Consider the following 21767-nt stretch of genomic DNA (forward strand, 5'->3'; position numbering starts at 1 on the left):
TTGACGTCTAGAGTTTCTTCATTTGCGAAGAACTCTGTGTGTGTGTGTGTGTGTGTTTTAGCAGCTCTAGTGAGGTACAGTTTACATACAATAAATGGTACCTAGTTAAGGTTTATAATTTGGTATGTTTTGACAGTTGTGTATGCTGTGAAACCCTCACCCCAGTCAAGATAGTAAACATGTCTGTCTGTACCCCTCAAAACCTTTCTGTTGTGCTCCTTCCTGACTCCCCTCTACAGGCAACTGCAACCCACTCTGCTTTTGTCAAACCATTGAGACTTGGGAGGAAATTTTTAACTACAAACTCAGTAGTTTTAATAGGTTATACTAAAACAGGCTATTTTTTGAGTTAGCTTTTAGAAGATTCTGTCTTCTGAATTATCTAGGATGTTGAATTTAATGCCATAAAGTTGTTCATAATACTCCTTTATTATTTTTTAAAATATCTGTAGAATCTGTGTCAATTTCACTTCTCCTACTCATGATATTGGTAACTTACTTTTTTTTTAAAGATTTTATTTATTTTTATTTATTTTTTAAAAGATTTTATTTATTTGACAGAGCGAGGGACAGCGAGAGAGGGAACACAAGCAGGGGGAGCGGGAGAGGGAGAAGCAGGCTTCCCGCCGAGCAGGGAGCCCAATGCGGGGCTCGATCCCAGGACCCTGAGATCATGACCTGAGCTGAAGGCAGACGCTTAACGACTGAGCCACCCATGCACCCCAGTTTCTTTTTTTTTCCCCCCCAGGTCCATCTGTGTTTTAGTTTCCTATTGCTGCTGTAAAAAATCACTACAAACTCGGTAGCTTAAAAAACACTAGAAATTTGTTCTCATGGTCTGGTGGCCGCACGTTTGAAATGCATTTCACTGGGTTGAAATCAAGGTGTTGGCAGAGCCGTGCTCCCTCCAGAGGCTCTCGGGGACAGTATGCTTTTTTCTCTTCCCAACTTCTGGTGGGAGCTGTCATTTCTTGGCTTATGGCTGCATTGGTCCAGTCTTTGCATTCATGGTCACGTTGCCTTTTATTTTATCCTGAATCTCCCTTTGCCTTCCTCATAGGAATATATGTGATTGCATTTAGGGCCAAACCCAAATAATCCAGGATAATCTGTCCATGTCAGAATCCTTAATTTAATTACATCTGCAAAGTCCTTTTATGTTATCTAAGATAATATTAACAAGTTTCAAGGATTAGTACATGTGCCTATCTATTGAGGGGCTGTTGCTCAGCCTACCACAGTGTGGCTCAGAATTTATTGATATTTTCAAAGAACTGGCTTTTGGTTTCTTTGATTTTTTTTCCCCCCCCTTCAGCTGTCTTTTTGATCTATGTCATGGATTTCCGTTCTGCTCTTTATTATTCTCTTTATCTTGTTTATTTTGGGTTTCATTTGTCCCTCTTTTTCTGGTTTTGTAAAGTGGAATCCAAGGTCATTGCTATAAATTTTCCTCTGTTTTGCTTTAGCTCCATTCCACAAATTTTCAGTTGCTGTGTTTTCATATTCTTTCAGTTAAAATACTTTCTAATTTTCCATTATTCCTTTGACCCATGGAAATGTGGTATTTAGTTTCCAATTTGGAAGGAATTTTCCAGTTATCTTCCAGTTGTTGATTTCTATATTAATTTCATGATGGTCTGAGAACATTCTTTGTATGACTTAAACCCTTTTAAATTAATTGAGACTGGTTTTAGAACTGAAAATATAATCTAGGGAAATATTCCAAGACATTTACCATTCATTTACTGTTGGAAAGGATTCTGTATTGTGCTCTTGGTCAGTGGAGTGATATTTAAATGTCAGGTCAAGTCTTGATTGTGTTGTTGAAGTCTTCTCTATCTTTGTTGATTTTCAGCCTACGTACGTATTCTATGAGTTATGGAAAAGGAGGTGATGAAATATTTGAGTATAATTATGGGTTTTTCTATTTCCCCTTGCAGTAGTATCAATTTTTGTTTCATATATTTTGAAGCTCTTATTAGGTGCATAGACATTTAGGATTGTTATGTCCTCTTGATGAATTAATCCCTTTACTATGACGAGTTGTACTTTCCTGCCTTTTTGCATGCCTGATAATTTTTTATTGTGTGCTTGATATTATAAATTTTCTCTTACTGCTGAACTTTATTCTGGGATGCTGTTCAGTGCTTGGAAGCAGTGGGGTCTTGATTTTTAAGCTGTTTTAGATGGTACCCAAGCAGTGTTTAATGTAGGACTAAATTTATACCATTACCAAAGTAAGACCCTTTTGATTACTCTTCCTTACGCTCCAGGTTTTTCCCTCTGATTGGTACAAACAGGTCCTGAAGTTGATCTCTTTAATCTTTCTGTGGCTCTTTCTCCTGCCTTGAGTATTTCCCTCACACATATCCACTCAATGAAATACCCAAGAGGGCCTGCAGATCTCTGTGTCTCTCTCTCTCCTCTCTGGCACTCTGCCCCAACTCCAGCCACCATGGTGTCCCTGGATCCTGAGCTGCATCTTTTCAATTCAAGGAGACCATCAAAGTCTGCCTAGCTTCCCCTGCTTGTATTGCAGCCTGGAAACTTTTTTTGAGGCATTAAACTTGGACAGTTGTTGTCGGGTTCACCCCTTTTGTTTCCTGAATCTCAGGATTCACTGTCCTTCATTGCCTGTTATCCATTGTCATGAAACCTATTGTCTTCTACATTTTTCATGGCTTTCTAGTTGGTTTCATGTTGGAGGGAAATCTGGTAACTATTACTGCATTTTGGCTGGAAGTGGAGATCAACAGCTGGGATTTTATATAGTGTGTTTCCAGTACCTGGAAAAACGTCTCTAGGCTTGGCTCACAGACAGCTATTAACAGGAATGGCTGAACTTGTAGGACTGTCCTTTGCATTCTTGCCACTAGAGTACCTGCCACACTTGGACAATTATTGTGAAAGTTACTTAGTATGAGGTGTTTAGAAAGAAGGAAAAGAGGAACCCATTTTTGGTTCTTGCATCTGTTGTTTTAGTACGTGTTATATTTTGAGCCCTGTAGTTCTTATCTACTTTAGTTGTTTAAAGGTTTTATGTGTTATTGTGTGGGAATTTGTGTCTCAAAGATATAAATATCTTTTTCAAAATTAAGCATGACATGTTTGTATACACTGAATGTTTTTAGTTACAAAAATCAAAAGAAACGTAGTAAGTAGAGCATGACATTTTAAATTTTCACTTATGAACATTCAACCAATTAATATTTTTGATATTTTTCTTCTGCCTCATAGCATCTGTAATATAAAAATTAATGATAGTTTGCATTTGTTAAGTCAGTTTTACTGCCTAATAAAGTTAAGTTTATGATTTTAATGAAAGGAAATTCTTTCATTTTATTTATGCATAATCAGATGTGCAGCTACTATGACCAAAATTTATCTGTGTATTTAAAAAAAGCCAGTCCAATAACAGAACTGCTGTTGTTTATTTTTAATAGGAAATCAAAACCAAAAGAAGGTTAAAAACTCAGAATTTTAAAAACTAGGAAGTATATATGTGATGTTTATACAATAGTATATCTCTTGGTATTTTGGCAAGTCAAACTTTAATCCTAATTTGTCTTCATTTTCTCTTTATTTTCCTGCCCTCCAAAATCATTATTAGGTAATCTGTCCATCAAATCACTGAACAGTTTGGTAGTGAAAATAGATGCAGCTACCCACAGACTATAATAGATTCTTTGCAGAAGGCCTATTTCTTATCTGTGGAGGTTACTAAAAGCTGAAGAAGGTGTTTTATTTGTTTTTGTTTTGTTGTCGTTTTAAATTTTCCATGGTACACCAAGTAAATGATAATCTTTTTCATTTAGATTTTCTGATTTATGGAAATCGGTAGATCTTTTTATGATGCTGTGTATGTTTTTTATGTTGTTGCTCACTTATAGATAGCTGAACTTGCAGGCAAACCTGCTCACCTTTCAGACAACTGATCCAGATATATTTCAATATTGTCACAGTAAAGCTTTCAAAATCGGCCTATTTCACACAGCCTTTCTGATGTACTGGGTTTTAATACTTCTTTACTTGAATCTAAAACAGTTGACATTTACAGTACTCTCTCCTTGCTTTCTAAATGGTTGTCACTGCATTAAGCTTTAAGTGACCATAAATGCTTCTCTGTCCATGTCCCTGTCTTACCATTTGGGGACAGAATTGTTTGCAGTAAATCAAGTCTTCATATGATTTTAATCACACCCATGTAGAGATGAATATTCTCATTCCTATAATGTTCAGTTCTAATTAATACCCTGGTTCGACATCCCATGTTAACTTTTATTGCCGAGACAACAGTATATTTTATCCCATTTTTGTGAACTAGAATATTAGGTTTCCAAAAGGTTCCGGAATGGTAAAATGTCCTTGGATTTTAAACTTGACTTAGTTTAGGGTTCACTAATAAAACTCCAGGAAGAATGCCTCTAATTAAGCAGTTAACATCCCAGTGATCCCAGCCATCTCTTCTAACAGCAGGAACGCCATAGGTCCAGGGGAGTCAACTCTGGCCCCATCAAGGACACTGCATAGAATGCCCCTTAAAGCTAAGGTGAAGGTGTAATTGAAGCACTTCTGAGAACCTAAGGGGCACTTTACTTAAGGCCTCAGTGGTTCATACCTACAGCTTTCCAGAATTGATCTAGAGTTCTGATAGACCAAGGCATCTGTGCCACTTGGAAAGCCCATTTATATTTTGAAATGATCATTGAATGCCACTGATGGAGCTATTCAAAATCTAGAAATAACATATATATATATATGTATATATCTATATGTATATATATGTATATATATGTATATATATATGTAGTGTGTATGTGTGTCTGTGCATATGTATGTGTATATACTCCTATATAAAAGACTTTTTTTTTCTTTTATTATCTTTTTGGATAACATTTATTAATAATATAAGCTATAACCAAGTCCTATGTCATGCCTAAATTCCTTAACTTTAATTGAATAGATTGGAGTGAATTTTGTTACTTAAGTAAAATAAATTGGAATGAATTCTGTTCCTTGTTTAATTGTTTTTAATGAATGCCATTCTTTTGGTTGATTAAAGCAATTTGCAAGTGACTTTGTAAGTAGTCCCACAATGAATGGATTTTAAATAATAATTAATTGCCAAGGAAGTGGAAAAAGAAGAGTAGTTAATGCAGTTTGTAGAGATTTAAGGAAGAATAATTTCTCACAGTTCCAATTATGTAGGTCTTCCTAGTACCCATAAATTGCTTTAACTTGAATTGTTTCTTGTTGCTTTTACAGTGTGAACTCAAATATATACTAATCTGTTTTAGAAAAGAGATTGTGCCCAGATTTCTGTAAACGTTTATATGTTCCATTTTACAATGCCCGGTCATGTTGATTTCACAGAGATTTGGGGAAATTGATCCTAATGGGAATAATTACTGTGGGAGCTAAAAATAATAGATGTGTCCTTCTTTTTCTTTCTTTTTTAAAAAAGCTGGACCTGTGATCTGCAGAATGCTGAGTTATCCCCCAACTCGCCGAGCTTTAATTGTGGGTTGTGGTCTACAAATGTTCCAACAGCTCTCAGGCATTAACACCATCATGTATGTATTTCTTTCTGGCTTTTTATTGAAAAGATTGTGAAGGAATTATTTTTCATGGAAAAAAAGAATAGGACTTCTGGTGATTTGTTATATTAATTGTGTAGGATGGATCCTCCTTTTGGAAGATACTTTACAATTTTTAATCCTATCAGTGTGTGACTTAGAAGGAGATGATTTATTTTGTTATACTTTATTGGCTTTACTTGATTTCATAAAATTTTTCTTGTACGCCACCCAGTACTTCCTTATATTCTGAGCTAATGGATATATCATTTTCATAACCTATTTCTTGATGCTGGTCAGAAAGTGAAACAAGGGAATCACCTGGCATTGTCAGAGATAAATGGGCACACAGGTAACTAGTTCATTTCCTTTTGGGGCAGTCACTTACAATGCAGTGTGATAAGAACATTAATAGAAGGTGTTTATTACCACCAGAGTACAGTGGGCCAGATACAGAGTGGGAACAGAGAAGTGGGGAAGACACAAAAGTTTCCTGCTTGCTAGTTGTCAGACTAATCCCCAAAATTATATGGGGGTTGGGGGTGGAGAAGGATGAATAGTAGGGGTTGTTCCATGTTTCATTCATTCAACATTAAACCCATTTTTTAAAATTTTTAAAAAAATTTTTTTATTGTTATGTTAATCCCCATACATTACATCATTAGTTTTAGATGTAGTGTTCCATGATTCATTGTTTGTGCATAACACCCAGTGCTCCATGCAGAACGTGCCCTCCTCAGTACCCATCACCAGGCTAACCCATCCTCCCACCCCTCTCCCCTCTAGAACCCTCAGTTTGTTTTTCAGAGTCCATCGTCTCTCATGGTTTGTCTGCCCCTCTGATTTCCCCCCCTTCATTCTTCCCCTCCTGCTATCTTCTTCTTTTTTTTTTCCTTAACATATATTGCATTATTTGTTTCAGAGGTACAGATCTGAGATTCAACAGTCTTGCACAATTCACAGCGCTTACCAGAGCACATACCCTCCCCAGTGTCTATCACCCAGTCACCCCATCCCTCCCACCCCACCCCCCACTCCAGCAACCCTCAGTTTGTTTCCTGAGATTAAGAATTCTTCATATCATTGAGGTCATATGATACATGTCTTTCTCTGTTTGACTTATTTCACTCAGCATAATACCCTCCAGTTCCATCCACGTCGTTGCAAATGGCAAGATCTCATTCCTTTTGATGGCTGCATAATATTCCATTGTATATATATACCACATCTTCTTTATCCATTCATCTGTCCATGGACATCTTGGCTCTTTCCATAATTTCGCTATTGTGGACATTGCTGCTATAAACATTGGGGTGCATGTCCCTGATGAACATGGATGCAAAAATTCTCACCAAAATACTAGCCAATAAGATCCAACAGTACATTAAAAAGATTATTCACCACAACCAAGTGGGATTTATCCCTGGGCTGCAAGGTTCGTTAAACCCATTTTTGACGGCCTATTTTATACAAGACACACAGAACTGAATAAAGTAGACATGCTTCTTGGCCTCACAGCATATATAGGCTGATGGGAGAAACACATTAAATAAATTCACAGTTTAATGTAGAATTTCAAATTGTGATAAGGGCTATGCAGGATTATTCCAGTCCTCCACAGAGTAGACTTTTAAGATCCTAGGTAATAGAATGTGGGTTGTTAGAGGAAAGTCATGAGTTTTGCTGATAAACTAGTTGTTGGGTAAAAACCTGCTAAATCTTAGAAGTTTCTCCCCACTATCTCTTGGTGAAAATTATTCATCAAAAAATATAAATTATGTAAAATTCAATTTTACTTCATAAAGCATTTTTGTACTTAGGACTTTTGATATTTTCCTTTGAAGTTACTTGGGATATGATAACTTATTTAGTGATCATTTGAGAAGAGTGACTTGGTTAAAACAATCATTAAAAGTAGTAATTAGGGCCCAGTGACCCATTAGATTAAATCAGGATTTGTTAAGAAACTCCACTTTAAAGATTGATTGATTGATTGATTGATTGATTGATTTATTAAGAGAGAGAGCATGTGAACGCACATGTGTGAGCCGGGGGAAGGGCAGAGGGAGACACAGAATCTCCAACAGACTCCTCACTGAGTGTGGAGCCCAATACAGGTCTTGATCTCACAACCCTGAGATCATGACCTGAGCCGAAATCGAGAGTCAGATGCTTACTGACTGAGCCACCCAGGCACCCCTGTTAATTTGATTTTAATCATAATCCTTGATAGACTATAACTTCCTGGATTACATTTTTAATATTTGATCCTCTCCTCCTTCCCTCTAATATGTACTTTCATTTTTCATCACCTTTATCAGCTCAATAAAGGCCTGTCAGTAGAGTACCCAACATGTTTGTTTGTTTTCTGGATGTGGTATACCATGACTGTTCTGTGTCCACCATCCTAAGTGTGGTGATGGAACAGAATTGTAACAAGGCTAACACCATGCTTTCAAATAAGGCAATGCAGTAATATCCTATGTGAATATCTATTTTATCAACCTAATTTAAAATATGTTCTCTGTTACTGAAAATCTTTTTTTGTTTATTCTGCCCTTTTCTGGGCATTTAAATTTGACAAAATGAATTTTTCTTGTACTTTTGTATTCCTATAAAACATCACAAACAGGACCAACTGTCTTTGATGGATAGTGGCTAAGGCCGATGTGCCCTAGTTGAAATCACTGTCATAGTCCATTCGTAGCTATCTAGTATAAACTGTGCTAATGAAGGTTTCCAGATTTTAATAAGGCGTTCATTTCTCCAAATACTCAACCTTCTCACTGTGAGATCAAGTGAAATGGGCATAAGAATTCTGATATTCCTTAAGATTTATGGTAGTCATTATGTGCTTTGCTTATCACAAACTGTACGTAATATAGGTAGTGTTGTCCTACAGCTTTTGCTTGCAGTTGAGTATTTATCCTGGGAAGTAGGAAGAATAAAATAAGGTAAATGATGGCTCGATTTAGATTGCTTCTACATGGTGCAAAATAGCTGGCCAACTCCCTAAAGAAATTAATAAGACATTTTAATGTCTGGAGGTTAGAGGGTTAGACACTGAAATGATTCAATACCTATGACAAATAACTGTTGGTTATTCATAATATACAATTTCAAACATTCGTATTTTAAGCCCAGGAAACTCAGTATAGGTCTTTCATTATAATAGACTTACTACTGTCATCATCTGGATGGAAGATGACTAATCTGGGACTCATACATAATGTATTCTCTTCTACTCTCTCTCTAGTATGTAAAATTGGTGTGTGCACATGTATTTTTTTCCATTCTTAAGATTCAGTAAATATTATCATAAATTTTCTAATTTGAAATAACCTCTTAGACTCTAATAGTTTATTTTTTGTTGTTTTTGGTAGGAAATATTAATTGTATTTTTTTCTTATTTTGAAAATGTCATTTTGTTAATTGGGAGTTCTGTTTTTATGGATTTTCCATTATGTGTATTTCTTTACTCTTACTCTTTCTTTTCAGCTTCTTCCTGGCTAAGTGGGAAATAAAGTAGGCAGCCGAAAGCTAATAATCTGTAGAAGTTGAAATCTTTTTGCAAAACCCATCTTTCACCCCAAAGTTTGTGTGAACCTGAAATAAGAAGTATTTTGAATTCTATTTCTCACCCAAGAAAAGTTCATAGAAAGATCATATAGAAAAATATTGAAAGATAAATCATCCTTACAATTACATTAGATGATCTTACCATGTTTAGGTTTCTCTCTTTTCCCTCATAGGATTTTTATTTCTAGCTCCTTGACCTATTTAGTATCCTATCTCAGTCAAGGAAATAGATTTTCTTCTTGGAATATTTAATTTTCACATCCTCTACCATGAAAAAAAATACTGTGTTTGTGTATAGTGTGTATATGTCTAAGTATTTTTATTTGTATGATAACTTAGATTTATATCCTAACCTATACTTTATCCTCTATCCTATTGAACAGAGGACTTCTAAGTTATTAAAAGTATAACATACTTCAGACGTTACATTTAACTCTTAGAAGAAGCAATTTTCTAATGACAGTAATCGCTTAATAATTTCAGACATGCTGAATAGACTATTCTCTTTTCACAGGAGAGAAAGAACAGAGCAAATGGAGTACTAGCTTTCCTGATATGAGAGTGTTGATATTATGGCACTGTATGTCACAGACGAATAAAGTATTTCCACATGCGATTAAGGAGAGGAGTGATAGATGAGGTTGATGATAAAGTGAAGGAAACTCTCTTAAATTCTCATTGTGATCTACTCTAAACTCTACTCATAAAGTCAAAAACTTTCCATTTTCTAACAGAGTTTATCTGATGAGTACTAATACTTGAACCCTTCCCACATTATTATTACCACAGCCAAAATGTGTTTATATGTGAGCAGGAGGGAGAGCGGGAGAGGAAGTAAGAAAAATAAGATAAACACCTGTTTCCATGGAGGTCTGATAGCATCTTGCTTCTTTTGAGGAACTTATAATAAGCTATATCTTGATAACATTCTGATGAACATATATCAGTCTATCTTGGACAGATGGAAGTTATCAGATTTTTATCTGAGAAGACCAAGTGGTTAAATGGCTCACTTGAAGGTTACACAGAAGATCAGTAGTAAAGAGGAGAGGGAAATTCAGAAATTTAAGCTTCTGAATCAGCTTCAGCTAAAAAGGATTGTGAGGGGGAATAAATTTCTTTAGGATACTCTGTGCCAGTCATCTACTTCTAAGCTATTCTTCTCTTAGATTAGGGTTCCCATATTTATCTCTTCCTACTCTTCCCTTTTCTATTAATTTAAAGTAGGGGTGGGAAATAGGCATTTATATTGGATGGGCAGTCACTCTTACTTCCATAACTGCATTCCCTTAATCTCCAGGTGATCTCTTCTTTTGTCCTATTTACAAGAGATAATAAAGACTTTTGGAAAATATGTCCTTATAATAATAAAGTTAATGGCTATCACTTATTGAACATTAAATACCAGATACTACTCTAACATGTATTAACTCACTTAAATATTAACAGAAAAGGAAAAAAAAAATAGGACAGAACTGTTAGCCCCTCTAATGGTGTAATTATGTGAACAAACATTTTTACTGCTTTATGTATGTAACACTATAAAGTATTTTTGTAGACCTGATCTTTCTTGACCTTCCTTAAAATCCTGTCAAGTAGGCATGGCAGCTCTTCTGTTTATTCTCTAGCTAAGGAAGCTAAGGCTTAACAAGTGCAGTGACTTGTCCGTTGTCATTTAATAAGTTTTAGCACTGACGGTGGAACCCTGATTTATGACTCCTTATCACATGAACTACTGTGGTTGGAGAACACCGAAATGGCCAGAGTTGACTGTTGAAAGCTTGTTTGGTGGTGATGTAAGGTAAGAAATCTGAGTTAGTGGAACTCAGTACCATCCAAGGATAAAAAAAAAATGTAGAATGTGTGCTAATAAGTGGCATCCATCTCAAGAATCCTAAATCTCATCAGATTCTTTTATCTGTTGGTACCCAGTTAAGGCCTTTGCTTTATACCCTGATTTAGAGTTCTTGGACAAGCCAGCCTCATGGTTGGGTGAGTCATTTATATTTGTTAGTCATTTTTAATTAGTTTAATTTCATAAGGGCAATATTTCTGAATGTGTTCCATTCATATTTTAGCCTCAACAAGCTCTCCTAGGATAAAAATTTATATTTTTATATTTTATATTTTATAATTAAAAAATTATCATGCAGTCAGGAAACATGGCACAACAAGCAGGCATGGCCAGATGGTGGTAAATGTAGAGAAAAATAAAAGTGACAAGAAATAAGAAGAAAACAATAAGGATTGATGCATTCTCCTGCTGTAAATCTGAACCAGAGGTGAGGGTTTGCTCTCTGTGATCTTCAGCAAGCAGGATGAATGGACCAAAGCATCTGCTCCCTAATGTGAACCTTCCCCTCCCTCTGCCTCCTCAGTAGGACTCTGGACATAATCCAGAAAAGCTGTTGAATGATAGTATGCTTAACCTCGTTGGAATGTTTCAGGATGTGTGTATTTGTAGTTGTTTGTGTTCATTGGATGAAAGGGATTGAGTCGATGAGAATATAGTTAAGGTTCATGGTTCACTCCTTTGAAAGATGAGTTTAAAGTGTTGGGAAAAATACTGACCCAGGAATCAAGAGAGAATTCGTTTTAAGATCTGTCTCCATGGGGTGCCTGGGTGGCTCAGTTGGTTAAGCGACTGCCTTCGGCTCAGGTCATGATCCTGGAGCCCCGGGATCGAGTCCCGCATCGGGCTCCCTGCTCAGCGAGGAGCCTGCTTCTCCCTCTGACCCTCCCCCCTCTCATGTACTCTCTCTCATTCTCGCTCTCTCAAATAAATAAATAAAATCTTAAAAAAAAAAAAAAAAAGATCTGTCTCCATGGTGGGATTTTAGATGTGCCAGTTACTTGTCTTCATTCTAATTACCTATCAAGTGAAAGTAGATTAAAGTGAACTTTAATGTACATTTGAATGAGAAAAAAAAAATGGAGTTTCAAGTAAAGTGGAAGCTAAAACATTTATGTTTGAAATGCTTTAAACCTTTCTTGGATGAAAAGTTATCAGACTGCAGGAGATCAGTTTTAGTCTAAAAAGAAAAATGTATTTTGTTGGCATAATTTTTGGAAGATTGATTAATGCTTACCACATGCCAGTCATTGTCCTGGATGCTTAGCTTCTTATATGTTAAGACCACATTTTTATTTCCAAAGTATATATTTTTTAGAAGGACAGTCTTGGTTATAGTTAACTGTACTTCTTTGCTCCAAGATTGAGTAGCAAACCTATAACCTGATGTGAGAGAACTTTCTGTGGCTTCTGTGATGTTTTAAGGGAAGGCTCAAGCCCAGTGAACTTCACTGGCCTCTCAAATCCTGTACAAGGGAAAGGATGCAACTTCGACCTCTGGAGTCTAAGGCCATTTTTGGTGACAGATCACTATCTTACTGTATAGAGCAAAGCATTCTCATCAGATGAAGCTCTAAACAGAATGGCTTTCTAGTGTTCTAATTGCTTACCATTTCCCTGTGTATATGTTGTACACCTATCTTAATTTGAGTTCCCCAAAACAGGCCCCAAGACAAAGAACTGGATGCAGGTGATTTGAGGGCAGTGGGGGAGATGAAACCAAGAAGCCTGAGTAAGAGAGCAGAGAAAGTATGGTAGGGTCAGGGATACTGTGAAGGCTGTGCTGATAAGCAGTTGATCTCAGTCAGCAGTTAGAGCTCAATCCTGCCGAGGAATAGTATAGAATGTGCTTCAGAACTCCTCCAGGACTATTTCTTCACCATCCCCAGTCCCTCAATATGAGCGTCATGCCTGCAGTCATTCTGGGGGTTCCCTGAGCAATCTCTCCTGGGGCCATAGCTCTCGGGACTGAAGTAGAGAGACACAGGGAATTTAACTAGAAACTGTCAGATTCTCCATTGAGTTTCCATGATAACTACAGGGGAATTCAGAGAGGGGCCAAGAGCATAAGGGGCAGGGCATGAGGAGCATCTGTTTAAACTCTTGCTGTGTCTTCAAATATGTGTAGAAATAAGTTTACACAGTATGGATATGGATTTTCTTAGTATCTTAACATAGTTATAGCAAATTAATGTTTAGTGAAAAAAGGTCACTAACCATACAAAAAGTAAGTAATAGAATGAGAGCTTCGTAAGAAGTAATGACAGTATATTTCCTTGAATATTATTATCTTTTGGAGGTATTTTTGGTATAATTCACAAATAACTTTGTCCTGTCGCAGGATTCTTAAAACTACATCTGCTAAAGTATTAATTTATTCCTTGAACCAACATTTACTATATTGTTGATAGAGCTTCAAATATTTGGAAACTATAATTCTTGTCATTGAGAAGTCTGTAGTCTACTGAGCAGTTAGACATAAATACTTAAGATGCAACATAAAAGCCAAATTAATAAGTTGTAGGAACACAGAAAACAGATTAGTTTTACCTGGAACATGAAGAGAGCGTACATAAATTATTTTTTGTTATATTTTAAAAATTTCTTTATATGGAGTTGTTTTCTGGCCAGAAATGTGGTATACCAAATATTAACACAACGTTTGAAGTTAGATCTGAATTTGAATCCAAACCTAGTACACTTGCTGCGTAAACTCTACATATTGCTTTAACTTTTGAGTCTCAGTGATCTAGAAATCAGGAAAAATACCTCCTACAGTTCTTACAGTGGGTAGAAGAGAATAGTATATATGGTTCAGGCCCATGGGAGGAACAGAGTCCATGCTAGCTTCATTTCTGCTCACTGTGTATTGCATTTTGTGAATTCCAGGGAATTTGCGGGAAGCAGGGACATTCCACAGTTAACGCATCCTCTTTGGCCCGCACCCATTAATCCAGGATTTGAGCAGCCTCTGCAGATACGAAATTGTTATAATATCCTTCTTTCATGCATTCTCTATTCTCAGAATATAGAAAGGAATTATAATAGTGTTTTTCTTCTAACTCATGGTTGTGGAAGGAGCGTTGTCCACTTCAGTATTATATGTGTTCTTTTTATCTTAAGTCAGGGAGAAAAGACCTCAATGACCTTTGAATGATCAGAGCTAATAATGCCTCCCTAGGAGGTGGGAGAATCTGTGGCTAACTATACCCCATGTGGCATGACTTGTGGTTTACATCAAAAGATTATTATATTCTTTTGCATCCTTTCTGAATCAGATGTGAATTTAAGGTTCTATGGCAATTAATGGAGATTTATCTCCATGGTTTGTTAAAGTATCAGCAACTAAGATTCTGGGTTCCCCAGGACATATTTGGTAATATAAAAACATGAGCTCCTTGCCTACCCTTTCTCTGACTCATGTTTTGCTGAAAGGTAAGTAAAAGAAATAGAGATCCTGTGAGGGAGTTGAAAACAGCAACATGAAATGCGGGGCTGTGCCCCAGGAGATAGGTTTGCTGTATCCATAAAACAAAACCTGGTCCCCCGTCATATGTGGATTTGAGAGTAATCAGTCTGCTTAATTCCATGTAGACGATTTTAAAATTGTAGAAATGTTCACTTCTTTATTCGTTATTTAAACAAATCGGTGGAAGGCTCTCTGCCAGGGATTAGAGATACACAATATGACTTAGCCCATCCCCAGGGAACTTTGGTCTTTTCCCCTCATCTTTAAAAGGATATGCTGCCACCTGTCTTGAAAAGTTGCTTTGAAGATGAAATGAGGCAGCAAAATGCCTTTTGTATCCAAGGTAGTCAGATGATGTTAGGGGGTTTGATTCTGCGGTCCACACTCAACATTTGTCATCCTTTCAGCAAGGTAGGTGTCTAGACTCTTGTCACATGGGCATGGTTCTCTTAAAAGTTTTTCCTTTCTTGGCACATCAAAGCATTTCATCTCGAGTCTCCTTCATGACTTTGCCTACTTGTTTTGCACCTTAATGTCTGTGTTCCCCGGGCCTTGGCTTACAGCTCTACTGGAGATTTCGTCCACTGTCATGGTTTTGATGACAGATTAAAATATACAGAACTACATGTGAGAGATGACCTCACCTACATTTCCAGATCAGAACTGCTCTGAGATACACAATTACATCCAACTGCTGGACATTTTTACTTGGATATCCTACTCTCACTGGTCTCTTCATGTACAAAATGAATGCCTACCATTTCCCTCCAGTTCTGCCTCTCCTATCATCCCCATTGTAATGCAGAGTGTGACCAGTGGTTGCCCAAGACTGTATATGGGAGCCAACCCTTCCAAATCCAACCATTGCAATTTCCTTCCATTTTACTTCCTTTATATCTTTTATATCCTGTCTATTCTCTTTATTTTCTTTTTTTTTTAAGATTTTATTTATTTATTTCACAGAGGGAGGGAGGGGAGACAGCATGAGCCGGAGGTGGGAGGGAAGGCAGAGGGAGAAGCAAGTTCCCCGTTGGGCAGGGAACCTTTCATGGGGCTCCATCCAGAAATCCTGTGATCATGACTTGAGCTGAAGGCAGACATTTAACCCACTGAGCCCCCCAGGCACCCCTCTCTTTATTTTCATTATGTATTTGAGTTCAGGCCCTGCTTCAGACAGGGTTCATTGTGTTTGCATGCGACAGAATCCCACTCAAATCTTGCTGAAAGAAAATAAAGGGGTTTGTAGTAAGGGCATAGGGACTGACGGCAGGAAATCGAGCTGGGCCTCGCAAGGGGCTGAAACCAGGCACTGGAAACTCACTTGTTCAGCCTCTGTATTTATATTGTATTTCATCCTTGCCTCTCTCTGGCTGTATGCAGCCTCTTCCTTCTTTCTCTCTGAGATCTTCCTCTGGTTTTTTGCTGTTGTTCATACCTGGCCACACTCTGCCACATAACCTTAAATGTATTTCTGAGTTCGAGCATCCACAATCAGTTGACTGGAGTTGTCTCAATTCTTAATACCTAAGAGGGAAAAATCAAGATGGACCTTCTGTAGCCCAAGTCTGTGAGGCGGGGGGCTGAGCAACACTGTAGGAAGAGACTCAGAGGACTTTTCTGCCTTAAATCTTGCCTCCCTCAGTCTATCCTTATCTCTGCCTGTGACCTTTCAGAAACAGAGTCAAATCATATCCCTTCTTGACATAAAATCATTAGTGGTTCCTACAGCTTTCAGCAGAGCTCAAAGTCTAGATCCCCTCATGTACTGACTTTTGTCCATTTTTCATTGCCCTATGTCCAGCAACTTCCCACATGCTCTGCCTCATGCTGTATGGAACATCTTGTACTTCTGGCGATGATCAAACTAATCCAGGCCTTGGTGCCTTCAAACATACCATTCTCCCAAGCCAAAATATCCACCTTACCCTAAGAGACCTCCAAACTCAGGTCACATGCCATCACCCTACCTCCCTGGGGTAATTTATGTGATCCTGTATAGCACTCTGAGTAGATATTTGTCATAACAGTTATTTTGCTTTATTATAACTGCAGATTCATATCCCCCCCACACATACCCAAGGAGCATACAAATAGTAAAATTGCTTTCCTTGAAGTACTTCCCAGGAAGAGCCAGCCAGATTTTAGGTACTACTGTTTTGTTTGGCTTTCATTCTGTTTGTAGGCAAGGTCATAGCCTTAGTGTTATAATTGGAACTGTCTTGGTCTGACTATGTGAGTCTCTTCTTAATTATTTTGCAGTTATGGCCTTAGGAAAACAAAAGCTACAGCATTCAGGATTTGAGAACAGGATCTTTCAAAACCACTGACAAATAAGTCCTGAGCTTTAGAATTAGTGACAAACTAACAGCATTTCTAATCATTTATAATACTGGATAGATACTCTTTTAAGTTTAGTTTGAGTTTCAACACTGAACATCCGTGACAACAATTCTGCTAGTCAGATCTCTTGGTTCCTTCTTTCTCAGGGCAACTGAAGAGCTAAGTTAGTGACTTCTATCCAAGTTTGTGATCATGCTTCCTGTGACTGATAGAATTGCAGGATTTCAAATGCTATTAAGCTGCTCGATGCAGAGACAAATAGTCTGATGGCATGTCATTCATGGCAGAGAGAAAAATGAACAGTGTCTCTTGCTGGAACATCTTTATTTATTTTGATAAGATTATTTTGTACTGGACAGATTAAAATATACAGAACTAAATATAAGATGCACCTATTTCCACTTCTGGAAAAACACCCAGTCCCAGAAAATACAAAATGTATAAAGTAGATTGAACTGTGCAGTTTTAACTTCAGTTTCCTGCACAGAATTAGTAGCCTCCTCCTGGATTCTCCTAATAATCTTCTTCAACTTCCTTAAGGCTCTCTCCTTAGCCACTTATCACTAATATGTTTGAGAAATTTAATCATGTATCTAAGACTATTTGCAAGGACTAAATTTAGCCTCTCGGCATGTTTTCTTCAGAAGGTGCAGAGTTTTCGCGTTTGTTCGATTTTACGTTATAGTCCAGATTTCAAGGGGACCGTATTGCCTCTTAGAGTGTATATGTCCTCTCTAGTTCCCCACAACACATTCCCTGCTCCTCCCCATGGCTGGGCTCCATCAAGGCTTTTGAGGTTCTGCCACCTGCCCTAAGAAATCAACTTTCAATGAATATTCTACTTAGTACTGTCCCCGTATATATCCTGTTCAGGGCTGGGTCAAGATGAGGGCAGACAATTAGATTGGTCTGGTTTTGGAAATAGAAGTATAGTGCAGTCATTACAATAGCTGTGGACATTTGTAAAATGTTCAGTTTCATGTTTTACCTCTCAGACCTTTTTTTCACATTACAAAAATACATATATTTTTTTTAAGATTTATTTATTTATTTGAGAGAGCGAGAATGAGAGAGAGAGAGAGTACATGAGAGGGGAGAGGGTTAGAGGGAGAAGCAGACTCCCTGCCAAGCAGGAAGCCCGATGCGGGACTCGATCCAGGGACTCCAGGATCATGACCTGAGTCGAAGGCAGTCGCTCAACCAACTGAGCCACCCAGGCGCCCAAAATACATATTTTTTGAGACTAAGTGGATAAGACTGCCATTTGCCAACACCTTACTATCACTTTAATCAGCTAAGAGGGGAGTATGTTGTAGTTGACTTTGGAAGCAGACAGACCTATTTAATAGTGTGGTTAGGATTAAATGAGATACCGCGTTTAATGTACTCTGATGTGACTAACTCATAGCAGAGTATTATTTATTACATTGTTATTTTACTTGGCATCAGACAGACCCAGAGTCGGATTTTGTTATGTTTCCTGACCAGTTGTGCTGCCTTCAGTGACTTCTCACAGGTAGAGAAATATAATACATGAGATATTTTAAATTAGTGAGGGAAACCCTGACATGCTCAGACTACTATTAAGTAGTCTGTACCTTAAAGAAGCTGAACCATTAGGTATTTCTTTTGCCTTAGGGGTAAAAAAAAATTACTGAGACACAAAGGGCTCTAGGAGGCAAGAAAATCTGAGAACTTCAGCTCTGTCCTATATCCTTCGCCTTCACTTCATCTTCCCTGCTACCAGCCACCCTGGTCATCATTGCCTCTCGCTCAGTTATTGCAATAGCCAGTCTCCTCACTGGTCTTCCTGTTGCCGTGTTTACCCTCCATAAACCAGTTTCCACAGAGCAGTCAGAATGGCATTTGAAAATATAAAGATCTTAACTCCATTACTCAAAACTTCTAGTAGCTTTCCACCACACTTCAAGTCAACCTGGCTCTTGGCCATGGTCCGTAGACTCTGCCCATCTGGCCCCTATTTTATCCACCATCCTCATCTCCTGCCTCTCTCCCCACCATTCACTAGGTCTCAGCCACACCAGCCTTTTTTCTTTTCTTTCATCTGTTTCTCAAACTCTCCAAGTTTGTTCCCATCATAGAGACTTTGCAGTTCCTTTTCTTTCTGGCTGGAAAGATCTTCCTCCAGATCTTCCCTGTGGCTGGTTCCTTGTTGCTTGTGTCCAAATTTAAATGTCACCACCTCATGGAGATGAACCATGAGAGACTATGGACTCTGAGAAACAAACGGAGGGTTCTAGTGGGGAGGGGTGTGGGAGGATGGTTTGGCCTGGTGATGGGACGTACTGCATGGAGGGCATGTACTGCATGGAGCGCTGGGTGTTATACGCAAACAATGAATCATAGATCACTACATCAAAAACTAATGATGTAATGTATGGTGATTAACATAACATAATAATAAAAAATAATAAATGTCACCACCTCAGATAGGCCTTGACCCTATTCAAAAATAGCCACCTCCTTTCATCCATACCACTGCATTTCTTTTTTTTTTTTTTTAAGATTTTATTTATTTATTTGACAGAGACACAGCGAGAAAGGGAACACAAGCAGGGGGAGTAGGAGAGGGAGAAGCAGGCTTCCGGCTGAGCAGGGAGCCCGATGCGGGGCTCGATCCCAGGACCCTGGGATCATGACCTGAGCCGAAGGCAGACGCTTAACTAACTGAGCCACCCAAGCGCCCCACATTTATTTTCTTCATTGTATTTATGGCTGCCGAAAATTATCCTCTTTTACTTGTTCATTAAGCTTTATGAGAGGAGAGCCCTCATCTGCCTCGTTCCTTTGGAAGTGTGCCCAGCATACAGTAGGCGCTTAGAAAATATTGGTTGCATTGGAAATGCAGACAAATGCTTGTTCTGTTTCCCTTCTTCAGAACCAGATGATGTCGTTGTGGATTATTTGCACATTGCTGCTTTTTTATTATAAAGTCCTGAAATTTTGAAAGATGGGCAACTAAGTATTTGGGGGGTTATTTTAAGCATTGGATAATTTGTTCATCTTCAGTAGTCGGGAAAAGAAAGGTAGTCATACTGGACTTCACCTTTATCTGAAGTGCCTGACTTTTCCAAATCCTTAGTAAACTGATTAAAAAAATGGAGAGGGGAAAAAAAATCCCTCTTCTTCCCTCTTAACCTGAGTCTCTGTAGATGACAAGCCCCACAGCTGGAGAAGTACTGGAATAACATACAATAAAATCAGCATCACCTTTGTATGCTACTCATTTCATTCAAACTCAGAACTGAAACCAGCATGGAAGAAAGAAGTTGGATTTATCCTGTCACCTGTCCTAGGAAATGCGTGAACTCGATTGCCAAATTATATTATGCAGGGTCTGTAGTTCAGTGAGATGAAGCTTTTTCAATAAAGGAAAGAAAGGAATAGCTACATGAGTAACAAAATGAGGACTCTACTAATTAACCTCAGTAAAATGGCAATATCGTAATGAGATAGTATTATATACAACAAACTGAAACTAGTAATATTTTCATAATTAGGACAAAATGCAAACAAGTAAATTTGGATAAGCATTTATAATTGTAGGTATTTATATTCTGGCTGTTTGTTTTGTAGGAGAGTCTTTCGCTGGTCTTTACAGAGTTCACTTCTAACTTACTAATTGTTTGCTAAGAATTTAAAGTTCAGTAGAAAATTGTGAATCATTTCCTAATAGAAACTGTATGTTAAGCTGATACCCAAGTTTCTTTATGCTTTGTCCTATCTGAAATATTGAAACAATCTTATCATTGCTGTTGCAGGAAAACTTCCAAGCTATAACTCAAGATTCCAAGTGTATTTTTCCCTCAACCCCAGAATCCCCAGGTGGGAGTGGAATAGAAAAGCATAGATGCTCAGGGGACCCAGGGTCCTCGAGGTGCAGGTGTGGGTATAGGTAGGTGCCAGACCCTGCTGGTAGGTGAATGGGTTCAGGAGAGATGTGGCCACAGCAAAAGCATCTGCAGGGCAGTTGTAGTGATGAGAATTCTGGTCATAGTAGGGTGTTCCTTTTGCCCCTGGTAGGGGAAGAAGGAAGTACAGACGATGCTTATGGTGCTTGGGACAATGACTTAGAGATGAAGCGGGCAAAAGATCATTCCTATGTATCAGTTGTTTGTAAGGTGTATGTTTGTACATAAACAATTCCTAATATGGGTACATTAATTGATAATTCAGTTGATTTCTAAAATCAGAAAAGCTCAAATGACTAGGGCTTCTCAGCATGAATCATATAGTTAGGCATTTAGGTATTTGTTTCCACATGTTCATTAGAAAGCCAATTTGTGCACTAATTTGGTTATTAAAATTATATTGTTAACTTATGTTGCATGTGTATAAGGTTTCAACAACCAGAAAAAAATATCAGCTGGGTTATTTTGATGGTAGAATATGGATCAGATTTGAAGATTGATCTCTGAAAGCACAGGAAAGCAGGTTTTCCTATTTTGCTATTTTTAAGGGTTTTTTTCTTCAATAAATGATAGACTACCCCCTTGAAGTTGAGTCAGTCATGTAGTAGGTTAAAAAAGTCACGAACTTATTTTAAGGTTATTGATATTTTTTATTTTAATTTTTATCTCAGTATTATGTATACAGAAGTCAAGGTATGGTATAAAGTTTATCATGAAAAGCAGTTGTCTCTGACCCGCTCTTCTCTTACTTAAGTTTTACTCTCCAAAGTCAATTACTTTTACTTCTTTTAGGTATTTCCTTCTGTAATAGCATCTGTATTCCTAAATAAATAACATTTATATAATTTTCATTGACTTTGATTTTTGAAATTCTGAACTGACTTTCCATTATGGAAGATGAAAAACTTCTTCCAACCACCAGCCCCCTATTCACAACCCCCCTTATGACTGTATCTCAAGTTTTTGGATTAACTGATATTTACTGTTTTCATCATTATGACTACTGAAGTACTGTTTCC

The 21767-nt window shown here is 37.7% G+C and overlaps 1 protein-coding gene across 3 annotated transcripts in view; it reads left to right on the plus strand.

Annotated features, from left to right (window-relative positions):
* SLC2A13 (solute carrier family 2 member 13) overlaps nt 1–21767 on the plus strand; it is a 384555-nt gene that overhangs the window by 149955 nt on the left and 212833 nt on the right. For all 3 annotated transcript variants that reach the window (XM_064591394.1, XM_064591395.1, XM_045869435.3), the window contains exon 4: nt 5465–5573. In XM_064591394.1, the coding sequence (XP_064447464.1) occupies nt 5465–5573 (109 nt within the window). The remainder of the gene's footprint in view (nt 1–5464; nt 5574–21767) is intronic.

Source organism: Mirounga angustirostris, unplaced genomic scaffold, assembly GCF_029215605.1.
Source record: "Mirounga angustirostris isolate CCGP_5_RB_7025 unplaced genomic scaffold, mMirAng1.0.hap1 SCAF_5, whole genome shotgun sequence".
NCBI lineage: Eukaryota > Metazoa > Chordata > Mammalia > Carnivora > Phocidae > Mirounga > Mirounga angustirostris.